Source organism: Phocoena sinus, chromosome 4, assembly GCF_008692025.1.
Source record: "Phocoena sinus isolate mPhoSin1 chromosome 4, mPhoSin1.pri, whole genome shotgun sequence".
NCBI classification, from domain to species: domain Eukaryota; kingdom Metazoa; phylum Chordata; class Mammalia; order Artiodactyla; family Phocoenidae; genus Phocoena; species Phocoena sinus.
The window spans coordinates 1,078,614-1,104,214 of NC_045766.1; the positions used below are offsets into that span (position 1 = coordinate 1,078,614).

The 25,601-nt window shown below is 35.7% G+C and overlaps 1 protein-coding gene across 4 annotated transcripts in view; it reads left to right on the forward strand.

Moving 5' to 3' along the window:
• TOP2B (DNA topoisomerase II beta) overlaps positions 1-25,601 on the forward strand; it is a 68,974-nt gene that overhangs the window by 21,985 nt on the left and 21,388 nt on the right. For 3 of the 4 annotated variants that reach the window (XM_032629584.1, XM_032629583.1, XM_032629581.1), the window contains exons 2-21: positions 631-801; positions 1,618-1,708; positions 3,014-3,077; positions 8,637-8,782; positions 9,622-9,719; positions 10,434-10,646; positions 14,011-14,184; positions 16,069-16,170; positions 16,253-16,390; positions 18,283-18,421; positions 18,739-18,896; positions 19,029-19,154; positions 20,085-20,195; positions 20,282-20,387; positions 21,844-21,953; positions 22,286-22,378; positions 22,475-22,589; positions 23,680-23,801; positions 24,014-24,162; positions 24,730-24,961. In XM_032629584.1, the coding sequence (XP_032485475.1) occupies positions 1,621-1,708; positions 3,014-3,077; positions 8,637-8,782; positions 9,622-9,719; positions 10,434-10,646; positions 14,011-14,184; positions 16,069-16,170; positions 16,253-16,390; positions 18,283-18,421; positions 18,739-18,896; positions 19,029-19,154; positions 20,085-20,195; positions 20,282-20,387; positions 21,844-21,953; positions 22,286-22,378; positions 22,475-22,589; positions 23,680-23,801; positions 24,014-24,162; positions 24,730-24,961 (2,484 nt within the window). In that variant the 5' untranslated portion in view covers positions 631-801; positions 1,618-1,620. The remainder of the gene's footprint in view (positions 1-630; positions 802-1,617; positions 1,709-3,013; positions 3,078-8,636; positions 8,783-9,621; positions 9,720-10,433; positions 10,647-14,010; positions 14,185-16,068; positions 16,171-16,252; positions 16,391-18,282; positions 18,422-18,738; positions 18,897-19,028; positions 19,155-20,084; positions 20,196-20,281; positions 20,388-21,843; positions 21,954-22,285; positions 22,379-22,474; positions 22,590-23,679; positions 23,802-24,013; positions 24,163-24,729; positions 24,962-25,601) is intronic. The other variant, XM_032629582.1, reaches the window with a different exon arrangement.

The following is a 25,601-nucleotide window of genomic DNA, read 5'->3' on the forward strand; positions in this document are numbered from 1 at the left end:
TTTTGCCCTACCCAGGTACTTGGGGACTTTCTTGCCTTTTGGGAGGTCTGGGAGGTCAGGTCTTCTGCCAGTGTTCAGTAGGTGTTCTGTAGGAGTTGTTCCACGTGTAGATGTATTTCTGGTGTATCTGTGGGGAGGAAGGTGATCTCCGCATCTTACTCTTACGCCATCTTGAAGCTCTTCCAATATTTCTTTTTTTTTTTTTTTTTTTTTTTTTGTGGTACGCGGGCCAGCGGCCATGGCTCACGGGCCCAGCCGCTCCGCGGCACGTGGGATCCTCCCGGACCGGGGCACGAACCAGTGTCCTCCTGTATTGGCAGGCGGACTCTCAACCACTGCACCACCAGGGAAGCCCCCCAATATTTCTTGATTGAATAGTTGTAGGCTCTTCTAGCTATTCTGGTAACTATGTATACCTACTTTTTGGGCTCAGTCAAAACTGCAGTTTCACACTATATTATAAAAGGTACTAGATTTTCAGTAAATAGACCTGTGTTTTCTTTAGAACTTAAAAATCAGAGCCTGAAAGATAATTTTGTTGTTAAAGAGAAAACCTATGTTATGTGTCCATATACATTTTAGTTTATCCCTTGGTAGGTTATTTAAATTTGATTTTTTGGTTAATTTTAGACTCTTTTTGATCAGAACAATGCTGCAAAAAAAGAAGAGTCAGAAACTGCAAACAAAAATGATTCTTCAAAGAAGTTGTCTGTCGAGAGAGTGTATCAGAAAAAGACACAACTTGAACATATTCTCCTTCGTCCTGATACGTACATTGGGTCGGTGGAGCCATTGACACAGGTAATTATTAAATTTTACTGAAATTAGATGTATATGTACTTCTTAATAAAATTTTGTAAGTATATGCTCTGTGAGTACACAATTTCACGTCTCTGGTAATAATAGAAAGTAGGGAGAGAGATCTAAGAGGTAGAAATGTCTTAATTTTTCACTAGAAATTAAAAAAACTGGGAGCTAAAAACTATCTGAGAAGTATAGAGACGTACAAAGTAAAATGGTGCTATGTGAACTTTTTAAAAGTTCTGAAGTTCATGCTGTGGTTTATTTTAAATTCTAGAATTTATATATACACATCGATGACTATTGTTTAATGCTTACTATGGACTGGGCTTATGCATAGCAATTTTTTTCTAGCAGTTAAATTTAAGTAAGTTGCTCAGACCTCAACTAGTGAGACCTGGGATTCAAAGCTAGGTGTCTTTGACTCCAAAATCATGCTGCATTCATACTGTTTTACTCTGTGCTACTTATACTACAGAAAAATATAATGTGTGAAGTAAAAGTGTAAAGTAAACATTGTTTTTCCTATTTTACTTAAATACTGTTTCTAACAAGTTTTGGTGCCTTATATTAAAGCTGACTTTATGTATGAGTAAGAACACAGACTTGATACAAAATGAACAATTTCTCAATTTTGAGGCTATTTAAATTGAAGATGAATACAGCGAGGTTGACTGCAGCTGAAGTAGTATGTTTTTCTACTTTGAAGATCTAAGTATTTACAGACTAAATGACAAATATGGGTTTATGCTTTGTAAAATTTATGTTAAATATTTTTTACTCCGTAAGTTCTTTTGAATTTTTCTCTCAATGCAGCTCATGTGGGTGTATGATGAAGATGTAGGAATGAATTGCAGAGAGGTTACCTTTGTGCCGGGTTTATACAAGATCTTTGATGAAATTTTGGGTGAGTACTTGCTTAAGATTTAATGCATCTGTTTCTATTGATATCATTATAATGTCCCTATATATGTAAAACCAGACTTAGAAATTTTAAAGGCATATCTCTGGTTTTTATGCTGAGTATAAATGTTCTTCAGAAAATCTGTATTACCTGCTGTAATATGTTCATATCTCTGGACGTCATGTCTTTGTGTTTCAGTTTGTTCATCTGTAAAATGCATGTGTTGTATTTGATCAGTAATCCCAGGGTCATTGTATGGTCCTGTATGTGCAGTCGTCTGGGGGCTGCTCACATCCCAGTCAACAGGGGAGGGCATGTTAAAAATATAGATTCCAGGGCCTGATCCTTGCAGATTCAGTCGGTTTGAGTTGAGACACATAAAAATGGGTTTTTCACCAACACATTAGGTATTTCTGTTGGACAACCAGGTTTAACAACCATTGTTCCAAATACCTCTGTCCATTCCAAATCACACGATTAGTTAAATCACAACGAAGTGTGGATACCTAATTGACTCCTAGGGCAGGCTTGCACTTTGGAAACGTTTTTAGCCAAGGATTTTCTATAGAGACTAATCAGTGCCACTTGAGGTTTCCTACCAGGGTTGTTTGGGTCTCTTGAAGCTTCTTTTGGTCTTTGGGAAAAAGATAGGAGAGTAAAACTGGTTACTTATGTTTTGTACTTTTCACTCTTGTCTGCCAACTATCTGCCAGTTTTACTTTTAGGTTACACAGTGTTTGTCAGGAACATGTTCCTTCTGTGATTGAAGTTCAGTTTGACAGCTAGCTAACCACTGAAGCTGTGGTTAATGTATGCAAGTATTATCAGTTATAGTTCATAGGATTTAAAACTTTAATTTCTAAGGATGCTAAAGAGTGCTTTTCTAATTCAAAAATAACTGGTTTCAGCTCAATCTGTCTATAAAATCACTAGTTTATTGAAGGAGAGCAAGAGAAAGTAGTTATGTGTTGCCAAGATAAAATATAATTAAACCCGATACTTTACTTTTAGACCCGGATAGGCGTTTGTAAACTGCAGATGTTTGTTTTTACTTAATTTGTTTTTATATATCATAGAATCATCCCCCCCCACTTTGTTTTGTGCTAGAAGACATAACTGTAATTTGGTGTGATATAAAATTTAAGAATATTATTTGGAAAATAAGATTTTGTATTAGAAGTTAGCAGTATTATTTTCATTAACTGTTACCATATGTAAATGTTTATATTGAGTAGTGATGCACGTGCAGCTGTATGTTTATTATAACTTTATATATTTTATTACTTATCAAAATATTTAATTTTGTAGTTAATGCAGCTGACAATAAACAGAGGGATAAGAACATGACCTGTATTAAAGTTTCTATTGATCCGTAAGTATATTTCAAGTTTAATTTTTATGCTAAGTTGTTTTATTCAGATGTTCAACTTCGAACATTCCTCAAAGGAATAATGCATATAGTTAATACTCTTGAGTTTCTTGTTGCTTGAGACCTTGTTATTTTTGCCTCTTTTGGCCAGAATGCTACCCTGTTATAGTTTCCTCTGTCATTCATGATCTTTTTCTCCAAGGTATTCAGTACTTCCTTATGGGAGCACTTGGAGACCATTTTTCTCCCTCTTTGATGCTGTGGATACTGTTTCAGCTGCTAGAATAATCAATATTTTCTTATTTTTGCTTTGGTACTCAAGGCTACGGGCTATTGTTAGTACTATTCCAGTTACATTATGGGTTAAATTTACTTTTTCATAACCAACATTTGGACTTTTCCATTTATAACATTTGTAAATTGGGAACTGCTGGTATTATAGAAGGTGTTCAGCTGGTAACTACAGTGATTTTTTTTTTTGGTGGACTGAGGGGGAGTGAAAATAATAAAGTATTTCTAACTTAAAACTTTATCCTGTTTTTACCAGGATGCTTTTGTGAGATATTATGTTACATTTATCCTTTATAATTAGTAAATTAGTAATTTAGCATGATTTTAACATGAAAATTTTCTTTAACATGAAAATTTAATAATTCAGTTATAGCCTTACTGTCATTAATAATTTAAGGACATGGTTAAGATAAATGATATAATAAAAATATAATTTACATTTAGTTATACCATGAAGTTGACTGTATCTTATATGAAAATATTACCACATAACTATACTGTTGAAGTTCTTGATTTTTTTCTTTTTTTGTTTTTCATATGCATCATTTCTATAACAAATTCTTGAGAATCTGTATGGTAAGATGCACAGGACACTTAACAAGTTGCAACTAAGGAAATTTTGGCTGCCAGGATTTCTTTTCTTCCATATTTAGGAAATTATCAGTTAAAAATGGTATCATTTATTATGTTTTAGGAGAGCTAGTAAGGAGTAATAGATGTTGAATTTTTGATATCTTTAAGCTTTTTTAAAAATCAGAACTGAAAGACTGAAAACTAAGGAAGAAGGCCTTTTCTTAAGTACATTCATGGTGAACATGATTACGATATTTGGTTCTTTTATCTTAATTGTTTTGACCACATTGATCCAACAATGTGGACTTTAAAAAAAAGATTAGAGGGCTTCCCTGGTGGTGCAGTGGTTGAGAGTCCGCCTGCCGATGCAGGGGACACGGGTTCGTGCCCCGGTCCTGAAAGATCCCACATGCCGCGGAGTGGCTGGGCGCATGAGCCATGGCCACTGAGCTTGCGTGTCCAGAGCCTGTGCTCCGCAATGCGAGAGGCCACAACAGTGAGAGGCCTGTGTACCGCAAAAAAAAAAAAAAAAAGAAAAAAAAAAATAGAACCCCATCATAACAAAGTGATCAAGCAGTGAGCTATAAAACAGCTCTATAGACCAAATAATGACTCTTGGTGGCAGGCTTTACTTTAAGTTTATTACAGATTTGGGACAAAGTAATTCTGTGTAACTAGTGCCTTTATTGCTCTCTTTCTAACTCCCTTTTCATTCAGCAGACATTTTTGTGTGAGTATAAGAGTGTCATAGAATTATAACTAAGTTTATTTGGTTCTTAATGGCAATCAGATAACAGTTTCTTTTTTCTTATTTATCTCTAAGTCATTTTAACTGCTTCTGCTGGAAAGTTCTTTAATTTCATATAAAATATGTATATAAAACAAAAATTCATAGTCTACTATTCCAAGGAAAAAAGGGTGAAGGTAGTATATTTTTCACCTCTCCTTTCCTATTTTACTTTTGTTTATAAATTATTGATGAGACTCTTGAATCTGTCTCCTGCTTTTAATTAAAATATATATTTTATACACACATATTTAAAATTGGCAACAGACAACCATTTTGGGACATGTTGCTGATCCTCATATTTTATTATTTATTTATATTTGCTAATTTTAACAATAACATTTTGACTTTTGTGAGTATTCTCCCATAAAATCATTCCTTATGTTTTCCCCTTACTACATATATTACAGAATTCATGCTACTTTTATTAAAATAAATTTTATTTCAGAGATGCAATTTTTGCTTAAGTTAGATTTCTAAATTAAGTCATTTTAAAGCAGAATTCAGATGGGGAAAAGTGCTGTTAGGCTGTTTATTTTATTGATCCATTTTTCTCTGTCCATTTTTTATATTCTTTGGGTTTCATTCTTTTTAACATTTTTGTATAGCAGATTTTATTTTTCTTTGTGCATGTGTGTACATGAACTCTTTGTGTAAAAGAGAGGTTAAATTTTGATAATGGGTTAAGTGTAGAGGATACACAGCACAGTTTAGCTCTTATTCCTCTTTTGATAATACTCTGTGACGTGGGAATAAACTGTAAGTAAATAGCCATGGTTGTAAAAACAAAACAAAACAAAACAACAAACAAAATAAAAGTAGGAATAGATTAGCAAGGAGTGCCATGCAGAATTTCGACAGTAATTCTAGAAAGAGAATTTGAAGCAACTTCTTACAGGGGAGCTTAAAACCCATTAAATAGTATAACATAATGGTTAGTTGTTATTGAAACAACTTATTTGTTGGCATCTATTTGATTAAAATCAAATAACTGGAAAGCACATTAACCAGGGTTCTGTTTCTCTAGCTTACGTATTCTTATTTATTCAGGGTTGAAACTTAAAGCTGTAGCTTTCAGTGTACACACTCATACTGAAATATATGTACATATATGTATACATTTTTAAAAAATCACCTTCTGTATACTATTTTGTATCTTTTAATTTTTATTTGACATACTGTGGGCAGCCTTCTTTATTAACTTATGTAGATCTACTTAATTCTTTTTAATGTTTCTAAGTATTTTATTATGTCAGTATGTCATCATTGTTTAACCTCTTTCCAGCTAATGAATATTGGATGTTTAGATTGTTTTCCAGGTTTCTCGTTAGCTTTAATTATTTTGAAACTTTATTTATAGCTTATTCAAGGACATCATTCTTAATACTAATGTGAACATTATTGATGGAGCAAAGAATATAGTTATAAAATTCTGAATCATTGTTTAGAGATTATAGAAATAAGTACCAGATCTAGGAAGTGAAATAGATTGAAATTTTGTAATAGGTGACTTTGATAGAAAATTTCAGTTTCATACTCATACAGGCTTATAGAATGTACTTGACATCAAGCCTCATTTTTTGAAACTGAGATGAAGATAACGCATTTACAAAGTGTCTTAATTATAGTACCACATGTACTAAGTAGCATGAAGAAATTTTAAGGGTTTTCTCATGAGTTTGTTGACTTTTTGTGTCATTCTGAGATGTTTAATATCTGTAATTTTCCATTCATTGTCTTTCTTCATTTCCTTCAGAATTCTTCTCTATAGTTTTAAACTCCATGAAGTGTCTTGTAAAAAAAAAAAAAAAAAAAAAAATGCTTAATAAGTTACAGGTTTTAAGCCCAAGCTAGGAACTATTTGGAAGTCTAAAAAAGTAATGCAATACACGGCCCTTGTTTCTAAGGCCCACTATTTTGACATCTGCATTTAGGACACACAAGGTAAAGTACAGTATCTAATTTTTTTTTTTTTTTGCGGTACGCGGGCCTCTCACTGTTGTGGCCTCTCCCGTTGCGGAGTACAGGCTCCGGACGCGCAGGCTCAGCGGCCATGCATCACGGGCCCAGCCGCTCCGCGGCATGTGGGATCCTCCCGGATCGGGGCACGAACCCGTGTCCCCTGTATCAGCAGGCGGACTCTCAACCACTGCACCACCAGGGAAGCCCACAGTAGCTAATTTGAAACCATTACATACTTAAATATTCAGCTGTGTATTACCCACAAGTGAGCTAACCTAATTATGTCCTGAGGTCTCCCATAAATACTTTAGATTTTTTTGCAAGTTTCAATATAAGGAGGGTTGGGAAACATTGTTTTAGGCTGGGTAAAAGGCTTGTGGGAGAACTGAAGTCGTAAATTGATCCTTGAAGTTAAGGTAAAATTTGGCTAGACAAAGAGGGAAAAGGTAATATAGGCAAGGGAAAGACCAATAAACAAAGAAATGGAAGAATTGGGAATGAACATGGACACGTAATAAAACTGACGAAAATAGGATGCATGTTGCAGAATAGTGGTAGTTCAGTTTGACTCTAAGTAATGATATGGATAATGGGCCTGGAACATGCAATAGAAGACATTTAAACTACTGATGTGTCCTGGAGCAAACAGTAGTGTGAGGAAAGCTGTGGTATCAGAATATAGTTAAGGGGAGTGGCTAGCTCTGTGTTTTAGAAGTGTTGCAGTAACAGTATTTAAGGTGATGCTAATTTAGACTCCTATACTGGCATTTGGAATGAAGGAAGGTCGGATACTGCTGAAACGAATCTAATAGGACAAATTAATATCTTGATGATTAAACGACTTTAGAGAATGATCAGGAGATATGAATAAAAATGATATCAGAATTTAAGTCTCCACGATTCGGAGAGTTGAACCTATATTGTAGAGCGAGGGAAAGAAGATGATGTGTTAAGTTATTTTTTAGTTTCTTTTTCTTCTAAAAATTTAATTAATTTCCTCCTGGATCTTTGATTTTCATTTTGGCTTTTATAACTTTTTTTTTAGTTGTAATAACTACTTCTAGTAACTCTAGAGAGATTAAGCTATGTATGTGTGAGTGAAACAGTGTGTCTAAGAATAATTGTGAATCAGATTGGCAAATGGTAGCTTTTTAAGGTAATTCTCAGTGAAGCTGTGTTTCTTTGCATGTTTGGCTAAGTGGGTAAAGGCATCATAATATATACTACCCTGAAGCGATAGGGTAGGCAAAATTTTCCATCAGGACTATGGCCTACGTCAAGTTGCTGTTAACTGTAGGAACCTCTACTCCATACCACTTAGGACTAAAATGGATGGTTTTGTGACTGAAAAACCTAAAAGACCTGAAATAGGTAATACTTAACATAAACATAAAAACATAAACATAACATACTTTAACATATTTTAAAACCATTAAGGTTAGTTTATAACAATGACTGCCACAATACAAACAACCCTCTAACATTTAGGCAGAGAATGGAGTACATTTCAGGCTGTTTTTCCCTTTCTGTCTGCCCTGCTCAGCAGTCAGGTAGGAAATAAAAATGGCCATGGCCACTGGCCCTGCAGAGCCCGGGTTCACAGGTGGCTCACTGGCAGGGCAGGAAGATCATGGCTAGTATGTATGAAAAGAAAATGAAGTTGATAGCTGGCTTCTTATAAAAGCTTCACTGCTTTTACTACTGAGAAGAGTTTTCCTGAGAAATTTTGCAGTATTACCTGCAGATCTTAGTGATCCTAATTTGAGTTATGACTCAGGGATAGAAATGTGTGTCCTCAGCAAGTATTTTCTTGGAAGACGAGTGAGTGTCTCCCAGTTGGTAATGGCTGGCAAACTCAGGTTTATTCTGGGTTACATTACTATTGATGTAAATTAATTGATACAGCTTATAACTATTTTAAGCTTTAAACTCTGCTTGTTTATTTACAGTGAATCTAACATTATAAGCATCTGGAATAATGGGAAAGGCATTCCGGTAGTAGAACACAAAGTAGAGAAAGTTTATGTTCCTGCATTAATTTTTGGACAGCTTTTAACATCCAGTAACTATGACGATGATGAGAAAAAAGTAACAGGTAAAGTCTGATTTAGGCTGATCAGAATTTTTATTGAAAAATATTGCCCTCTCTTACTATTTCTATATAAAATATTACAGAAAAGGAAATCTGTATAGTTTTATTTATGAGAAAATCCTTTTCAGAGTTAATATATAAAAAACTATCATGTTTAATTGTTTTCTTGGTTATAGTCTGATAGAGACTTAACTCTTGTAGTACGCTGACTTCTGCTAGAACTCCTGGAGCTCTAACCTGGCTAACGGTTTGGGTTTTGAATTAGAGTCCTGATGAAAATAAGATGTGTATGATTCCTGTTTATGTGAATTTGTTTTTACATAAGCACCATGTGTTTTGGTATCAATTAAATTGCTTTTAAACTGATTTCTTAAAGAGAGTCAAGATTGAAAGTCTATATGAATAGAGTTGAAAGTGCTTTGACCAAAACCAGATGTTTTTCTACTTATTTACATTTCCTAAGTAGATGGATAATTTTTTTTCCAAAACCAAGGCTCTAGGAAGTTATATAGATTAAAATTTTGTAATAGAGAAGTAACTTTGATAGAAAGCTCAGATTTCATACATAGACTTACTGAATTATAGGAGATACAAAGCTTAATGTTTTTGAAGTTGTGATGAAGATAATCTCCAAAATGCATATTTTAATTTTACTATATGTGCTAAATCTTAATTGTATTTTTCTTTAAATGAAAAATCTAAATATACTTTGCATTATCATCAATTGATTATTTCAGTAAGTGGAAACCGTTTTGCAACAGACCTGCTGTATGGTAGGTGAGTTAACAAAGTTTCTTTAAAGTCATTTTCATTAAACCTTTCACATTTAATTGTTTTTACAGGTGGTCGCAATGGTTATGGTGCAAAACTTTGTAATATTTTCAGTACAAAGTTCACAGTAGAAACTGCTTGCAAAGAATACAAACATAGTTTTAAGCAGGTATGATAGAAATGTGCCTAATTTTTTTTTTTTTTTAATAATCATGTTTGTTGCTTTGCCAAGATAATAGACCTTAGGTAAATTGCAGTGATACCCATATAACTTTTTTTAAAGCATTAAGCAAGTAATCAGAGTAAAAAGACTTCAGAATGCCTGGGATATTTTACATAAACCTATCTTTCTCCTATTCCTTTAAAACAAACGCTTTACTTAACAGACTTTTCCTTTAACCTATTTAAGCAGTAGGGAAAATGTCTTGACCCTCACAGGCAGATTGAAATACATCTGCTTAGCATGTTTGAAAAATTCCTTGTTGATTCGTCAAATTTACATTTCGAAATTTTATATTTCACTTTTGTAGACCTTTGAAAATAGTTTGAAATTTTACATAGGCTAAAATAATTTTGTCAGGAAAAGCATCATATCTTTTTATTTTTGTAAAATTCTGTATGGTCATGTTGAAGAATTTGAAAGATGTTTGAACTAACAATGTATAAAGTTGTGCAGTTTATTTTGCTTATTTTCAGCATGAGGTTATAATAGTAGTATTAAAAATTTTTTCATTTATAATATCAGTTTCAAGAATTTGGTTTGTTGTGAAGCTGGAAAATGGATATAGTTGTGGTAAATGAGTGTTATCTCATTAGCTGAGTCTTTATGTATTATCAAATATAGAAGCATTATAGAAACATTTGAATATTTTTTCTTTTACAGACATGGATGAATAATATGATGAAGACTTCTGAAGCCAAAATTAAACATTTTGATGGTGAAGATTACACATGCATAACATTCCAACCAGATCTGTCCAAGTTTAAGATGGAGAAACTTGACAAGGACATTGTAGCTCTCATGACCAGAAGAGCTTACGATTTGGCTGGTTCGTGCAAAGGAGTCAAGGTTATGTTTAATGGAAAGAAATTGCCTGTAAGTGTCTTCTAAAAAAAAATAGTTAATGCTTTGTTAATTTGTAGACAGCTTATAGTTAGGTCTTGCTTTTCAAATCTAATCTGTTAATCTCTTTTGACCAGTGTGTTTAGATGGTTCACATTTGAAGTGATTATTGATACATTTGGATTAAAATTTACCATCTTGCTATTTATTCATTGTATTTGTTTCTTATTACCCTGTATCCTACCTTCTCTGGTTTTAATTGAGCTTTTTTTTTATGATTCCATTTTATCTCCTCTATTTACTTGTTATTATACCTGTTTTTAAAATGTTTTTAGTGGTTGCCCTAGGGTTTATAATACACAGTTGTGAATGATTTGAGTCCACCTTCAAATAATTTATCACTTCATGTGTAGTGAAAGGACTTTACTTTTTCATGGAAAGGCATTTTATTTTAAATATAGAAGTGTGTACATGTCAATCCCAAACTCCCTAACTATCCCTCCCTCCACCTTTCCCCCGCCGGTAACCACAAGTTCGTTCTCTAAGTCTGTGAGTCTGTTTCTGTTTTGTAAATATGTTCGTTTGTATCATCTTTTTAGATTCCACATATAAGTGACATCATGTATTTGTCTTTCTATGTCTTCACTTTTATGATAATCTCTAGGGCCATCCACTTTGCTGCAAATGGCATTATTTCATTATGGCTGAGTAGTATTCTATTGTATACATGTACCACATCTTCTTTATCCATTCACCTATCGATGGACTTGTTTCCATGTCTTGCTGTTGTGAATAGTGCTGCTGTGAACATAGGGTTGTGTGTATCCCATGTGTAGTGGAGGGACTTTATAACAGTACATCATACATTTCACTTTTACATGTGCTATAAACAACAGAAGAAGAAGGAGAATGAGGTGGAAGAAATATTTGAAGAAATGATGGCAGAAATGTTTCCACAACTAGTGATGTTGTTAATGCTTTAAGCAGTCAGTTATCTTTTAGAGTAATTAAAAATACAATAAAGAATTATATTTTACCTTCATTTATTCCATTTCCAATGCTGTTAATTTCTTTGTGTGGATCTAAGTTTTTGATCTTAATCATATTCCTTCTGCCTGGAGATTTTCCTTTAATATTTATTTTCTGTAGAATAGTTCTGCTGGCAATAGATTCCGTCAGTTTATGTTTGTCTGAGAGAGTCTTTTCTTTTCCTTCACTCCAAAGGATACAGAGTTTCACTGAGTGTAGAATTATGGGTTGATAGTTTAATTTTTTCAATACTTTAAAAATGTCACTCCGTTGTCTTCTTGCTTGCATGGTTTCTACTGTAGTTCATATCCTTCTTCCTCGGTAAAGTGTTTGTTTTTCCTCCGGCTGCCTTGAAGATTTTCTGTTTGTCTTTGAGTATGCTATGCTTAGGTGTATATATGTTTTTTTGTTGTTGTTGGTTGGTTTTTTTGGTGGTGTTTTTTGGTTTTCTTGGTACTTAGTCTCTTTGGTGTTTTCTGAGCTTCTTGGATCTATTGTTTGGTGTCTGTCACTAATTTTGGAAAATTTTTGGCTGTTACTTCTTCAAATATTTCTTACATGCTTTTCTTTCTTTTCCTTTTGGTGTTCCAGTTATGCATATATTGTAGGGTCCCAAGCTCTTGGACGTTTTGCTCTGCTTTATTCACTCTCTTCTCTTTGTGTTATAGTTTAATTTCTATTGCTCTATTTTCAAGTTCATTGATCTCTTTCCTCTACTATTTCAAGTCTTTTGCTGAGCCTGCCAAAGGCATTCTTCTTGTCTTCTACTGTGTTTGATTTCTAGGATTTCCAACTGATTCATTCCTAAAGCTTCTGTCTCTGCTGAAGTTACATATTGTCTGCCTTTTCTACTGGAGATTAACAGATTAGCCATAGTTATTTTAAATGTCTTATCTGATAGTTAAAACATCCATGACACATCTGAGTCTGGTTCTGATGATTGCTTTGTCTTTTCAGACTGTTTTTTTCTTGCCTTTTGGCATGCCTTGTAAGATTCTGCTGAAAATCAGCTATGTTGTATAGGGTAATAGATATGGAGTACCTAGGCTTTAGTGTGAGGGTTCATGTTAATCTGGACAGAGACTGGGCCGTATTTGCAGTCTGTTGTTGCTATGGGCACCAGATACTTTAGAATGTTTTTTGTCCCTTCTTTTCGCTTTGGGCCTTCCCTTGGAGCTGCCCCTCAAGGAGGGTCTGTCTCGTGTTGCTCTTCCAGCTGAGAACCACTGTTGTTATTCGAGGCCTGCTAGCCTGGTTGTAGGTTGTGGAGACCCCCACGTCTGACTAAGTCTCCGGCTTCAGAGCACACAGTGAGCCTGTGTCTCAGGGGTCTGGCATTCACAAGAGTGTCTGCCCCTCCGTTGGAGGTGGGGATTGTCCCTTTGTCCTCTGTTCTCTCGCCCTAGTTGCAGCAGGTAACTGCCAGTGTTCTCATTCAGTATCCTTTAGGCTCCCTGCCCTGCAGAATAAGCCTTTTAAAAATGTAAACTTAAATGAGATGGGGGTGAGGTGGGGTGGCCCGGGGCAGAATTACTTCATCCCAGCTGCAGTGATACTTCACCAAGGCTTTCCAGCAGTGCCCTTTCCCCCTGTGGATTAAGGGGTTTTTTGCTGTTGTTGTTATTTGTTTTTCTTTTTGATAAGGGAGATGGGTCTGGGTGGGATTCCCAGTGGCTGCTCTTCTCCCCCAGCTGGCCCCATGGGGGGAACTTGTTCTAGATTCTCTCTGATCTGCCCTGTGAAAACCTGCTCTACGGTTCCTGGAAAAGAGTAGGAACCCTTTGACCACAGCCCTCAAGTTCTTCACACTCTCATGCCGGTCCACATGTGTCCTGTAGCAGTTAATCAGAAGCTCTGGCTTAAGGCTCCTATGGGCTTATATAACCAAGTAGCTTCTGTCCCAGTTAAGCAAAAGGCTTAGGTTCTGTGTCTCCCTACAGACACCTTTCTGTCTTCAGACTTAGGATGGCCAGCTGTCCTGTGATCCCAAGCTTTTGAAGATACATAAAAAATTTGTCACCTGACCAGCTGTTTTCTTGTAAAGGAGAAGAAAACTTCTTCTTTGTCCTCTACATGTCAACTCAAACTAGAGGTCTACTTGGTCATTTTAAAAATTTAAACTTTTGAAAAATTTTATAATAATTTACCTGTCCAGCTGTCCCTTCATAACCTCTCTTTGTCAAGTACATGCGGAAATGAATTCCTTTTTAAAGGGCAGAAATCAAGGAGTAGAATAAGGTTGGGATCTGCAGATTGAGAGGTGTTGTGAATGAGGGGAAATGAGAGTATGAGTACCTGTTGGCATTCACCTAGTTCAGCTGCCAGTAGGAGAGAAATTGTTTCTTGTTTTTGTTTTCCAAATTATTAGGTAAATGGATTTCGCAGTTATGTAGATCTTTATGTGAAAGACAAGTTGGATGAAACTGGAGTGGCCCTAAAAGTTATTCATGAACTTGCAAATGAAAGATGGGATGTTTGTCTCACACTGAGTGAAAAAGGATTCCAGCAAATCAGCTTTGTAAATAGCATTGCAACAACAAAAGTAAGTCCACTAATTCTGTTTCCAAGTCAGTGGTAGAACAGTGCTTCATTAAAAACAATAAAATGAACAACAAAAACAAAAAATACCCAAATCTGCTTTTGTGAAATCAAAATTGACTTATGAATAGAAAAGCTTATTTTCTATGAAATAGCTGTCTTATAGTTTAAACATCCATTGAGAAATAAGTTTATATGATTAGTGTTAATAATTGAATACATTTATATCTTATGACATTTAGAATGATAAATTCCTTATTCTGTGTTCTCTGAGTTTTGAGTGTAAAAGAACAAATAATAGGGGATGAGTCTGTTTTGGTGTCAGATTGTGAAATGTGTTAGCTGCCATTCTGAGGAGTTTGAACCCTTTTCTGTAGGCTTTTAAATTTCCAAATCAAATGAAATTCTTCTCATCTATAAGCATTTATCCATTGACCATAGTAAAATATTAGGCACGACAAGTGTGTATTTTAGAATAAGCTAATGCAGTGATCTGTCACTTTGTCACTCGTTCAAGTTTGAACTTATTTTTTTTTCTATTTTTTTTTTATAATCTAGCATCACTTTCTCTAGTCAACAGAAATCTGTATCAGATATGATTGCATTTTGTTATGTGTAACAGAAACCTAGTATACAGTGGTTTGTAAACATGTAAAGGTTTTATTCTTCCTCGTATGACTGGGGACTGATGGTAGGCAGTGTTAGTCTGGTTCGGTGACTCCAGAGTGTCATCAGGGACCTATGCTCTTCCTGGCTTACTCTTCTGCCACCCTTAGCATTTGGCTTTCGTTCTCATGCTGCATCCTTCCAAATTCTAGGGAGAGGGAATGAGTTTGGGCAAATGCATATGCCAACTAGAGCCTCTCCCCTTTGATCAACAATGCAATAGTTTTGGGGCTTCCCTGGTGGTGCAGTGGTTGAGAGTCTGCCTGCCAATGCAGGGGACACAGGTTCGTGCCCTGGTCTGGGAGGATCCCACATGCCACAGAGTGCCTGGGCCCGTGAGCCTTGGCCGCTGAGCCTGTGCGTCCGGAGCCTGTGCTCCGCAGCGGGAGTGGCCACAACAGTGAGAGGCCTGCGTACCGCAAAAAAAAAAAAAAAAAAAAAAAAAAAGAATGCAATAGTTTTTCTGGAAGCCCCATCCAGTAGACCTCTGCTAGCATCTCTGGCTAGAACTGGGTCAAGTGGCTACCTCTAGCTGCGAGGGAGTCTAGATTGGTGAATATTTTTAATTGGGTATGTTGCCAGTTAAAAACAAACAAATTGGGGTTTGTCATAAGGTAAAAGGAGAGAATGGATATTGAATGGACAACTGTCAATGGCTGCCACGGTCCCTAAGTGTCAGTCTTGTGAGTGTTACTGCCACCACCAGGCCAGTGTTTATTCTCACTTCCATGTTTCTTTTTTTTTTTTTTTTTTTTTTTTTTTTTTGGTGGTACGCGGGCTTCTCACTGTTGTGGCCTCTCCTGTTGCGAAGCGCAGGCTCAGTAGCCATAGCTTACGGGCCCAGCCGCTCCGTGGCACGTGGGATCTTCCCGGACCGGGGCACGAACCCGTGTCCCCTGCATCGGCAGGCGGACTCTCAACCACTGCGTCACCAGGGAAGGCCCTCCATGTTTCTTTTTATTTGATTGCTTTCACTTTGTATGGAGTCTTATGGAGTTGCTAATTGGCTCTATGGCCAAAAAGACTTTATTTTTTAAATCCCAACTCTGGCATTCTGAGACTCATTTTAACTCTTTGGAAAATAGGGTTAATAATATAGTCATACTGAATTCACAAAGTTGTGGTGAAGATTAAACGCTCATTCTAGAAAAAAATGAATACGTAACTATTTTGCTACCTTAACTATAGAAGATTTTGGATTCTATTTTTTTTCTGTCTTCAGGGTGGACGGCATGTGGATTATGTAGTAGACCAAGTTGTTGGTAAACTGATTGAAGTAGTTAAGAAAAAGAACAAAGCTGGTGTGTCAGTGAAACCATTTCAAGTAAGTGATGTTTTATATATTCTGTTGAATTATTAAATAATATCAGTTCTGATATTGACCTTTTTTGATATGTTTTCAACAGGTAAAAAACCATATATGGGTTTTTATTAACTGCCTTATCGAAAATCCAAGTTTTGATTCTCAGACTAAGGAAAACATGACTTTGCAGCCCAAAAGTTTTGGATCCAAATGCCAACTGTCAGAAAAGTTTTTTAAAGCAGTGAGTAAAATCTGTATTATTTTTCAGTGTTTTTTGTTTTGTTTTTTGTTTTTTTATTGAGAGTTGATTAAGTAGTTTTCTTGATTTATTCTAATTATTCTAAATCATTCTAATTATTTGGATTAGTTTCTTTCTTATATTAATTGTGGGTACAGGCATACTTATACTAAAAACTGGTATGCTTGATTCTGAAAACTTCAGAGGGTAGATAGACACTGTTTCATAAAGCAGTCGATTATTTTGCCAAGCATTAAAGTGGGGACTCATGTAACTAATTGTGTTTTTAGCTTCGCATTGTCCTTTATAAAGACAGATTTGCCTCTAAAAAGTGTACAGGTCCTTATAGGACTCCTGATTTCATCCTTTCTACTTACTTCAAATTCATATACTGATTTTTACCTTTATGTAGTTTTTTAAAAAAAATTTTCGTAACATATGCATAACAAAATTTACCATATTCTACATATTTTAAAATTTCATTTTACTTTGTGCATATTTATTTAGGCTGCCTTAGCTTTTCTGAAACAAGGTGAGAGTATAAATAAATAATAAATCTTCTATTTATAACTGAGCCTTGGGGCTCTTAATAATTTCTCATAGCCTCTTATGTATCAGCAAGATTTGTCTCAGTTCTCTTGTTCACCAGGACCATCAAACATATATTAAATGATCCTATCTAAAGTGCCCTTAAATATGTTTGCCCTGGGAATGTAAAGATGAATAAATTACAGCCCCTCCTCTTTGGAAGTTTATAGTTTTTTGGAGGAGTATCATGTAATTGCAGTAGAAATAATATTTTTATCAAATTCTGGTTTTGGAATTTCAAAGGTAGGGTCTTACAAACAAAAAGAAAAGTTGTTTTTTAGGTTTTAGTTAAAGGCCTATAGAATAGTACTGTTGGGTCTAATCATAATGAATTCTGAATACAGATAACCCAGTGTTAATGATAGCCCAAATTTCTGCCCTCATTAACAGTTGTAATTTGATTTTAGATTTTACACATTTTCATTTTTGGCAGAGAAAGTTTAGATTTGACAACATAGTTCACTTTTTATATCTGAAACATTCCAGAAAACTATTTCATACACCTAAAATCATACTACCCAGGTTGATGAAAAATAAATAACTCCAATTTTGTTTGGAGACGCTTTACTTTTTCTTGTGGGGAGGTTGGGGAAGGTTTGACATCTTGTCACACATTAATTCACTGCAGAATGACACATATGTAATGTTGAAATCCTTAGTGCCAAACTTTTAAAAAAATAAGGACTATTCATAAGGGTTTTTTTGTTTTGTTTTTGTTTTTTTGGCCACTTCATGAGGCACGAGGGATCTTAGTTCCCCGACCAGGGATTGAACCCGTGCCCCCTGCAGTGGAAGCACAGAGTCCCAACCACTGGACCACCAGGGAATTTCCCATAAGATCTTTGAGTTTATCCTAATATTCCCTTCATGTTAATATTTCTTTGTCATAGGGAATTCAAGATTCACATTTTTGTGTTGAGGGACATCAAAAATGTCAGTGTCTAAAATTTCCCAGGTAGTAAATTCAAAGGTGGATCAGCTTTTACTGTGTTAATTTTCACAAAACTAACTTGTAACAAAAGCTATGTATATTTCTTATGGAGTTTATTGTAATAGAACTTTTTTCATATGTAGTAAGATCGGCCTTTTTTTCATGTGTTTACATTTCAGTACAATAGGTCATTGTGAATAGCTGCCTGAGTTGGTTTTACTGTAGTTAGAATAATATTTACCAGCATATATCACAATTATTATCATCACTACTATTGTTTTGCCTTATAACTGCACAGATTCCAAGTATTACACTAATTTTAGCTAAGCGTATAAACTTCTGGCTTGCTTGTATATTATTACTTTTTGATTTTTAGGCCTCTAACTGTGGCATTGTGGAAAGTATCCTGAACTGGGTGAAATTTAAGGCTCAGACGCAGCTGAACAAGAAGTGTTCATCAGTAAAGTACAGTAAAATCAAAGGTATTCCCAAACTGGACGATGCTAATGATGCTGGTAAGTTTCAGATTTGTTTTTTAGATTTTAAGTTTGTGTTTATTCAGTTAGAGACTGTTTTAACTTTCCACATATAGAGCATAGGGTTCTAAGTTCAGAGTATGGTTTTACTTCACTAAAATTGCCATATGTACCACAGATTACTAATTTTCGGGGGGGGCTGGAGTTCCATAAAATGCACTTAATTTTTAAGTTACCCTGAGCATGGTGTAAGATGCTCTTACAGCGCTCCGTGGTCACTGCGATCATCAGTCTCTCGGCTCCGCACTGTCATGGGCGGACTGGAGAACTTTGGAATGTGTGTCCTCTGCCCCCAGGTGGCAGGCACTCCCTGGAGTGCACGCTGATACTGACGGAAGGGGACTCTGCTAAGTCGCTGGCCGTGTCCGGACTGGGCGTGATTGGGAGGGACAGGTACGGGGTCTTCCCCCTCAGGGGCAAGATCCTCAACGTGCGGGAGGCCTCTCACAAGCAGGTGCGTATCTGCGCCCGTGCCCGCGGCACTTGAGTGCCTCGCTAGCACTGTGAATTTTATGCATCCCTGTGACTCACCTTTGGTCTCTGGAGACACTCTAAAATACTTTCCGTCCTTTTCATATTTGCACAGATCATGGAGAATGCAGAAATAAACAATATCATTAAGATAGTTGGTCTACAATACAAGAAAAGTTATGATGATGCAGAATCGCTGAAAACCTTACGCTATGGGAAGATTATGATTATGACTGATCAGGTTAGTTTAAAAGTTGCCACATATTAAAACATATCTTTTTCAGAATGTCCTTTTGATATTTGTTTCATGAAATTTGTCCCAAGATGGTGGACGCAGAAGTGATTGTGTTTACATCCGGGGGAAGATACTGTTTAATGGCACAGTTTGTGTGAAGCACATTCTACATTATCTAATTTATGGTAACCACCTCTTTGGTTAGGTATTTTAAAAATATTTTTAAATGCAATAAGTATGGGAAGAGTAGAACACACTGTAGTATTATGGGGTTGAAGCCCACCTATCTATAAGCAGGAAGGAAATGGTGAAACTTACAAGAAAGATTAATCAATAGGATAATGGCTAACATTTGTATATGATGGCATAATTTGGCATGCACAAAAAAATTGGAGGACCTGAATAGTGAAATGGCAGTAATTAGGAAAGAAGTAGAAAATTGAAAAGGAAGAATTCCACATGCATCCAACTGCTTGTCTCTTACATCCTCTAATTGAAAGGATTTCTAGAGAAAATATTCAATGAGCAGCTGCTGTATAGTTTTAAGCAGAAATTTATCAGTTTTTATGTTAAGAGAAGACTTTTGAATACCTGTACTCCATGGATTTCTCCTTCCAGTGAAGTAGCATTATAACCCTGTTTCATTAATTTCCATCTTTAAATCATTCTTTTAGTGAAATCTGGGCAAACTATAAAAAAAAATGGTAGCATATTTAATGACAGAAAGATTTAGTCTGTCACTTTGCTATATTCTTTATTTGAATTTTAAGAAAAAAATTCTTTATGGTGATCATCCAAAGAATGTTTTGTAAAGCACAGTGGTAAAATTTGAATGGAATTTTGCCTCATCGCTGCATTCATACATCTAAAAATTTGGTTTTGTAAGTAATTATATTTCATAAGTTATTATAGCACTCTTTACTAACATTTATTTAGGATCAAGATGGTTCTCACATAAAAGGCCTGCTTATTAATTTCATCCATCACAATTGGCCATCACTTTTGAAGCATGGTTTTCTTGAAGAGTTCATTACTCCTATCGTAAAGGTACTATTTACATTAATATATTTTTATACTGTTGTCTTAAACAGTAGCAGAAAATCTAATTTTTTTTTTTTAATTATTCATTTAAGGCTAGCAAAAATAAGCAGGAACTTTCCTTCTATAGTATTCCTGAATTTGATGAGTGGAAAAAACATATAGAAAACCAGAAAGCCTGGAAAATAAAATACTACAAAGGTTTGTATTCTAAAACACTTAAATTTTGTAAAGTTACTACTGACGTAAATTTATTTTTATGAGAGCGTTGTAAAATATTTTGAAAGTTTGTCTCTCTTAGCTTTTAGAAACAGCCATGGCTGATTTTTAAAGAACTGTTAGGGGGCTTCCCTGGTGGCGCAGTGGTTGAGAGTCTGCCTGCCGATGCAGGGGACATGGGTTCGTGCCCCAGTCGGGGAAGATCCCACATGCCGCGGAGCGGCTGGGCCCGTGAGCCATGGCCGCTGAGCCTGCGCGTCCGGAGCCTGTGCTCTGCAACGGGAGAGGCCACAACAGTGAGAGGCCCGCATACCGCAAAAAAAAAAATTGTTAGGGAAAATTTTATGTAAGTAGAGAGAGTGGTATAATGGGCTTCCCCGTGTTCTTAAACAGTCACCATTCTGCAGCCAATCTTGTTTCATCTGAACTCTTGTCATTGCCACCCCATTAGTTTGAAATAACTTCCAGGCATTAATTATTTCTATACTACTTTAGTATGCATCTCTAAGAGAATTTATTTTATTGTCCATAATACCATTATCATACCTTTCTTTAATAGCCTTAAATATTCAATCCAGGTTAAAATTCTCCTGACTGTATTAAAATGTTCATTTTTATAGTTTTTATTTTTTTTGAATCAGGATCCAAACAAGGCCCACACATTGGTTTTGTTTGATAAGTCTATTTAATCTTAATACATTACTTCTCTTTTCATATTTTTTTCTTGTAATTTATTTGTTCAAAAAGTTGGATTGTTTGTCCTGTGTAATTTCCCCTATTCTGGATATTGCTCATTATCCCTATATATTTTTTTTTTCTTGTGGAGAGAACATTTTAAGATCTTCTCTCAGCAATTTTCTTTAATTAATTTATTTGGTTACACTGGGTCTTAGTTATGGCAGGTGGGCTACTTAGTTGTGACTTGCGGGCTCCTTGGTCGCGACTCGCGGGCTCCTTAGTTGTGGCTTGCCAGCTCCTTAGTTGTGGCATGTGGGCTCCTTAGTTGTGGCTCATGGGCTTCTCAGTTGCGGCATGTGAACGCTTAGTTGCAGCATGCATATGGGATCTAGCTCCCTGACCAGGGATGGAACCTGGGCCCCCTGCAATGGGAGCGTGGAGTCTTATCCACTGTGCCACCAGGGAGGTCCCTCTCTTAGCAATTTTCAAGTATACAATATAGTATTATTGACTGTAGGCATTATGCTGTACATTAGATTCCCCAGAACTTACTCATCTTAAACTGAAAGTCTGTACCCTTTGACTGACATCTCCCCATTTCCCTCTCCCCCCAGCCCCTGGCAACCACTGTTTTACACTCTGTTACTATGAGTTTGACATAGATTTTTTTTTTTTTTAGATTCCACGTATAAGTGAGATCATACAGTATTTGTTTGTCTCTGTCTGGCTTGTTTCCACTTTTATTTTTAAAATTGTGCAGGGTTGGGTACCAGTACAGCTAAGGAAGCCAAGGAATATTTTGCTGATATGGAAAGGCACCGCATCTTATTTAGATATGCTGGTCCTGAAGATGATGCTGCCATTACCTTGGTAACAAAGTTCATTTAAAAAAATCTCTCCTAATATCCATTCCCTCTTTCTGCCATACTTTTCTTCCAATCTTGGTTTTCTGTGATAAGTCTCTTTAGAATTCTAAGCCCAACCTAGTTAATCTTGGTGTCATTCCCCATCACCGCAGATTATGGCCTGCTTTCATAGTTCTTTAATTCAGACACCACTCTTGAAATGTATTTTTGATAAAAGCATATTGGAAAAAAGCTAATTTCCCAGAAATTAATAGTTATTTGCCTTTATAAATTTTAATTTTATAATGAAATTCTTTTTATTTTTAATGTATGAAATTGTTACCTGGAATCTTTCAGGCATTCAGTAAGAAGAAGATCGATGACAGAAAAGAATGGTTAACAAATTTTATGGAAGATCGGAGACAGCGTAGGTTACATGGCTTACCAGAGGTTAGTCATAAAGAGTGGTGATCTGGGGAAGAAAGAGAAAAAGGCTAAAATTCATGCAGTAATCGTGACATAATTGCTATATAACTTTTCTCTTAGCAATTTTTATATGGTACAGCAACAAAGCATTTGACTTACAATGATTTCATCAACAAGGAATTGATTCTCTTCTCAAACTCAGACAATGAAAGGTCTATACCATCTCTTGTTGATGGTAAGTAGCTTTTGTTTAACACTTTTTCATTTTTGTATGTCATTGAGTATATTTTAATTTAATGTACTTTAACCCATCCTTATAATAAATTTAAAAATTCTGAAGTTGCTCTCAAGATGTTTAGTAGTTCTGAAATTTTATATTGTTTATTTGGATCTTTCAAACCCTTTTTGAACTTTTTAAGAAAATTACCTTGCAGAATTTTAAAGCTTTTGCCCCAAGTTGTTGGAGACTTTTTAAAATAAAAAGTAAAATGTGATTTTGATAAGTTCTGAAGTATTTATTGGAGACTGAATTTTAAAAACACCTTTACTCCTCAATACCCAAAACCTAATGCTTTTAACTTATTTAACTTGACAGAAAAGTTAAACTGCTACCCGGTACTTAGAGCAGATTTTAGTCTTCTATCTAGAGCATTTTGAGCTTTATAACTTTTAGCAGATTAGTTGATCTTCACGTTCCTTGGTATTTCAGCTAATAATAGATGGTTCTACTAATCCATGTAGTTCTAGCTTTGAGTTACATCCGTCCTCTGATGTCTTCCCTAATAATCGCCGTCTAAATTGGTCTCAGATGCCTATAAACGTCTATGCCGATAATTGTGTGCCTCTTATTTTATTTGTGTTAATTTTCCTCCTCAATTAGATTGTAAAATTCTCAAGGAAAGTGGCCATATTTTATAATCCTTTTGCTTCTGCCATGCTCTGCGCCCACGTTGATGATGATGATAGCTAGCATATACTGAAAAGTTTATTACTGTGCTCACTGGCCTAGAGCAAGAAGAATGCTCATATGAGTGTTCGGGAACTCCTATGAAAGGAATTTGGTGCCACTGAGCAGTTCTTTAAGACCGGAGGGTGTCTTTCTATTGGTTCTTCACTTTGGAATAGATTGAGATGGTATAAAATGTGTTAGTATGTACTCGTTTTGTTACAGAATGTCAAGTAAACAATTTTACTTATTTTTCGGAAGCAAACTATATCTTTGCTTTTTTCTCTTGAATATGTAAAACATTGTTGTCACTAAAAGAAACATTACAACTATATCCCGAGCAATATTTTTAAAAGAGGGCTGTTGTTTTTAAAAATAGGCTTTAAACCAGGCCAACGAAAAGTTTTATTTACCTGTTTCAAGAGGAATGATAAACGCGAAGTAAAAGTTGCACAGTTGGCTGGATCTGTTGCCGAGATGTCTGCTTATCATCATGGAGAAGTAAGCATGGAGATTGGAATTAATTGAGAACTATACTTATGGTCATGAAGGAGGATAGGAGAAGGATAATTCAGCATAATGAAGTGTTTTTTCTTTTATAAGTTCTTTGAAAATGTAAAAGAGTTGAGAGTTTGGGTTTTAATAAAAATTAGGAAATCCATTTAGAAAATCTGGAATGTGAATGTTGTATTCTGTCTGTTTCTGTTCTGCAGCAAGCACTGATGATGACTATCGTGAACTTGGCTCAGAACTTTGTGGGGAGTAACAACATTAACTTGCTTCAGCCCATCGGTCAGTTTGGAACTCGGCTTCACGGGGGCAAAGATGCTGCAAGTCCTCGTTACATTTTCACGATGTTAAGGTAATCATTTGCTGATATAGTGGTATAAAGCTCTATTTGAAGTTTATTGGAACTAACTAAATGTGTGATAGAATTATAACTACGGAGAGAGGTGATTGGGTATTATGTTGAGGGTGAATGTTCCAAATTATTTGATCACATATAGAATGAAATTTGTTGATCTCAGTTTTTATGAATTATTGGTGGAACCAGTCGTAATGAATGTAAGGATTTTTTCTGATCCAACTTTACTTTTTAGGCTGAAGATGGGTTTTGTGGTTTAGTCAGAATAAGAGGAAATCCTTAAAAGGTAATTTATCAATACTAAGAATTTAGGAAGGTAAGTCAGTAAATAACAAGTAAAACAAGACTGTCTTATTCTGGCTTTGTGCCTGAGAGAAATATATTGGGTAATAAGGTTAGGTAAATTTTATTGTTAAATTTAAATTAAGCACAGTGTAACCAAAATTCTTAACAAATGCATTCTTTTTAAAAGATTTTTTGAAATGTAAAGTCTTTAATTATGTATGAAGTTTTATTTTCTAAAACCATGATATTGCTCCATGTCTTTCTTTTTCCTTTTATTAGCTCTTTGGCAAGACTGCTTTTCCCTGCTGTGGACGACAACCTGCTTAAATTCCTTTATGATGATAATCAACGCGTAGAGCCTGAGTGGTATATTCCCATAATCCCCATGGTTTTAATAAATGGTGCTGAGGGCATCGGCACAGGATGGGCTTGTAAACTACCCAACTATGATGCTAGGGAGATTGTGAACAACGTCAGACGGATGCTGGAAGGCTTGGATCCTCATCCCATGGTGATTACGTAGAAATTATTGCTTATGTTGTTTTAACAAATGATAATGTGTAAACTACAAAGGCCAGTCATTTTAGAAAAGTAATGGAATCATTTTCATTTTAGAACGTATTGTAGACAGTAAGGACCCTATTAGTGCGTAACTTGTTGTGTGCTTACTGTAAAAGGTATAGAGTTTGGGGGACTTCCCTGGTGGCACAGTGGTTAAGAATCCTGCTGCCAATGCAGGGGACACGGGTTCGAGCCCTGGTCTGGGAAGATCCCACATGCCACGGAGCAGCTAAGCCTGTGCGCCACAACTACTAAGCCTGAGCTCTAGAGCTCACGAGCCACAGCTGCTGAGGCCTGTGTGCCTAGAGCCCGTGCTCCGCAACAAGAGAAGCCACCGCGATGAGAAGACCACGCACTGCAACGAAGAGTAGCCCCCGCTCACTGCAACTAGAGAAAGCCTGCACGCAGCAACGAAGACCCAATGCAGCAAGCAATAAATAAATAAATAAGGAAGGAAGGAAGAAAGAAAGAGAAAAAAAAAGATATAGAATTTGGAAAAAGCCTGGATATAAGGTTTATGGGAGAAACTGTTTATTAAAATTTTTAAGTACCCTGTAGTTCAGGCTTTCAAATATCTAACTTATATAGAG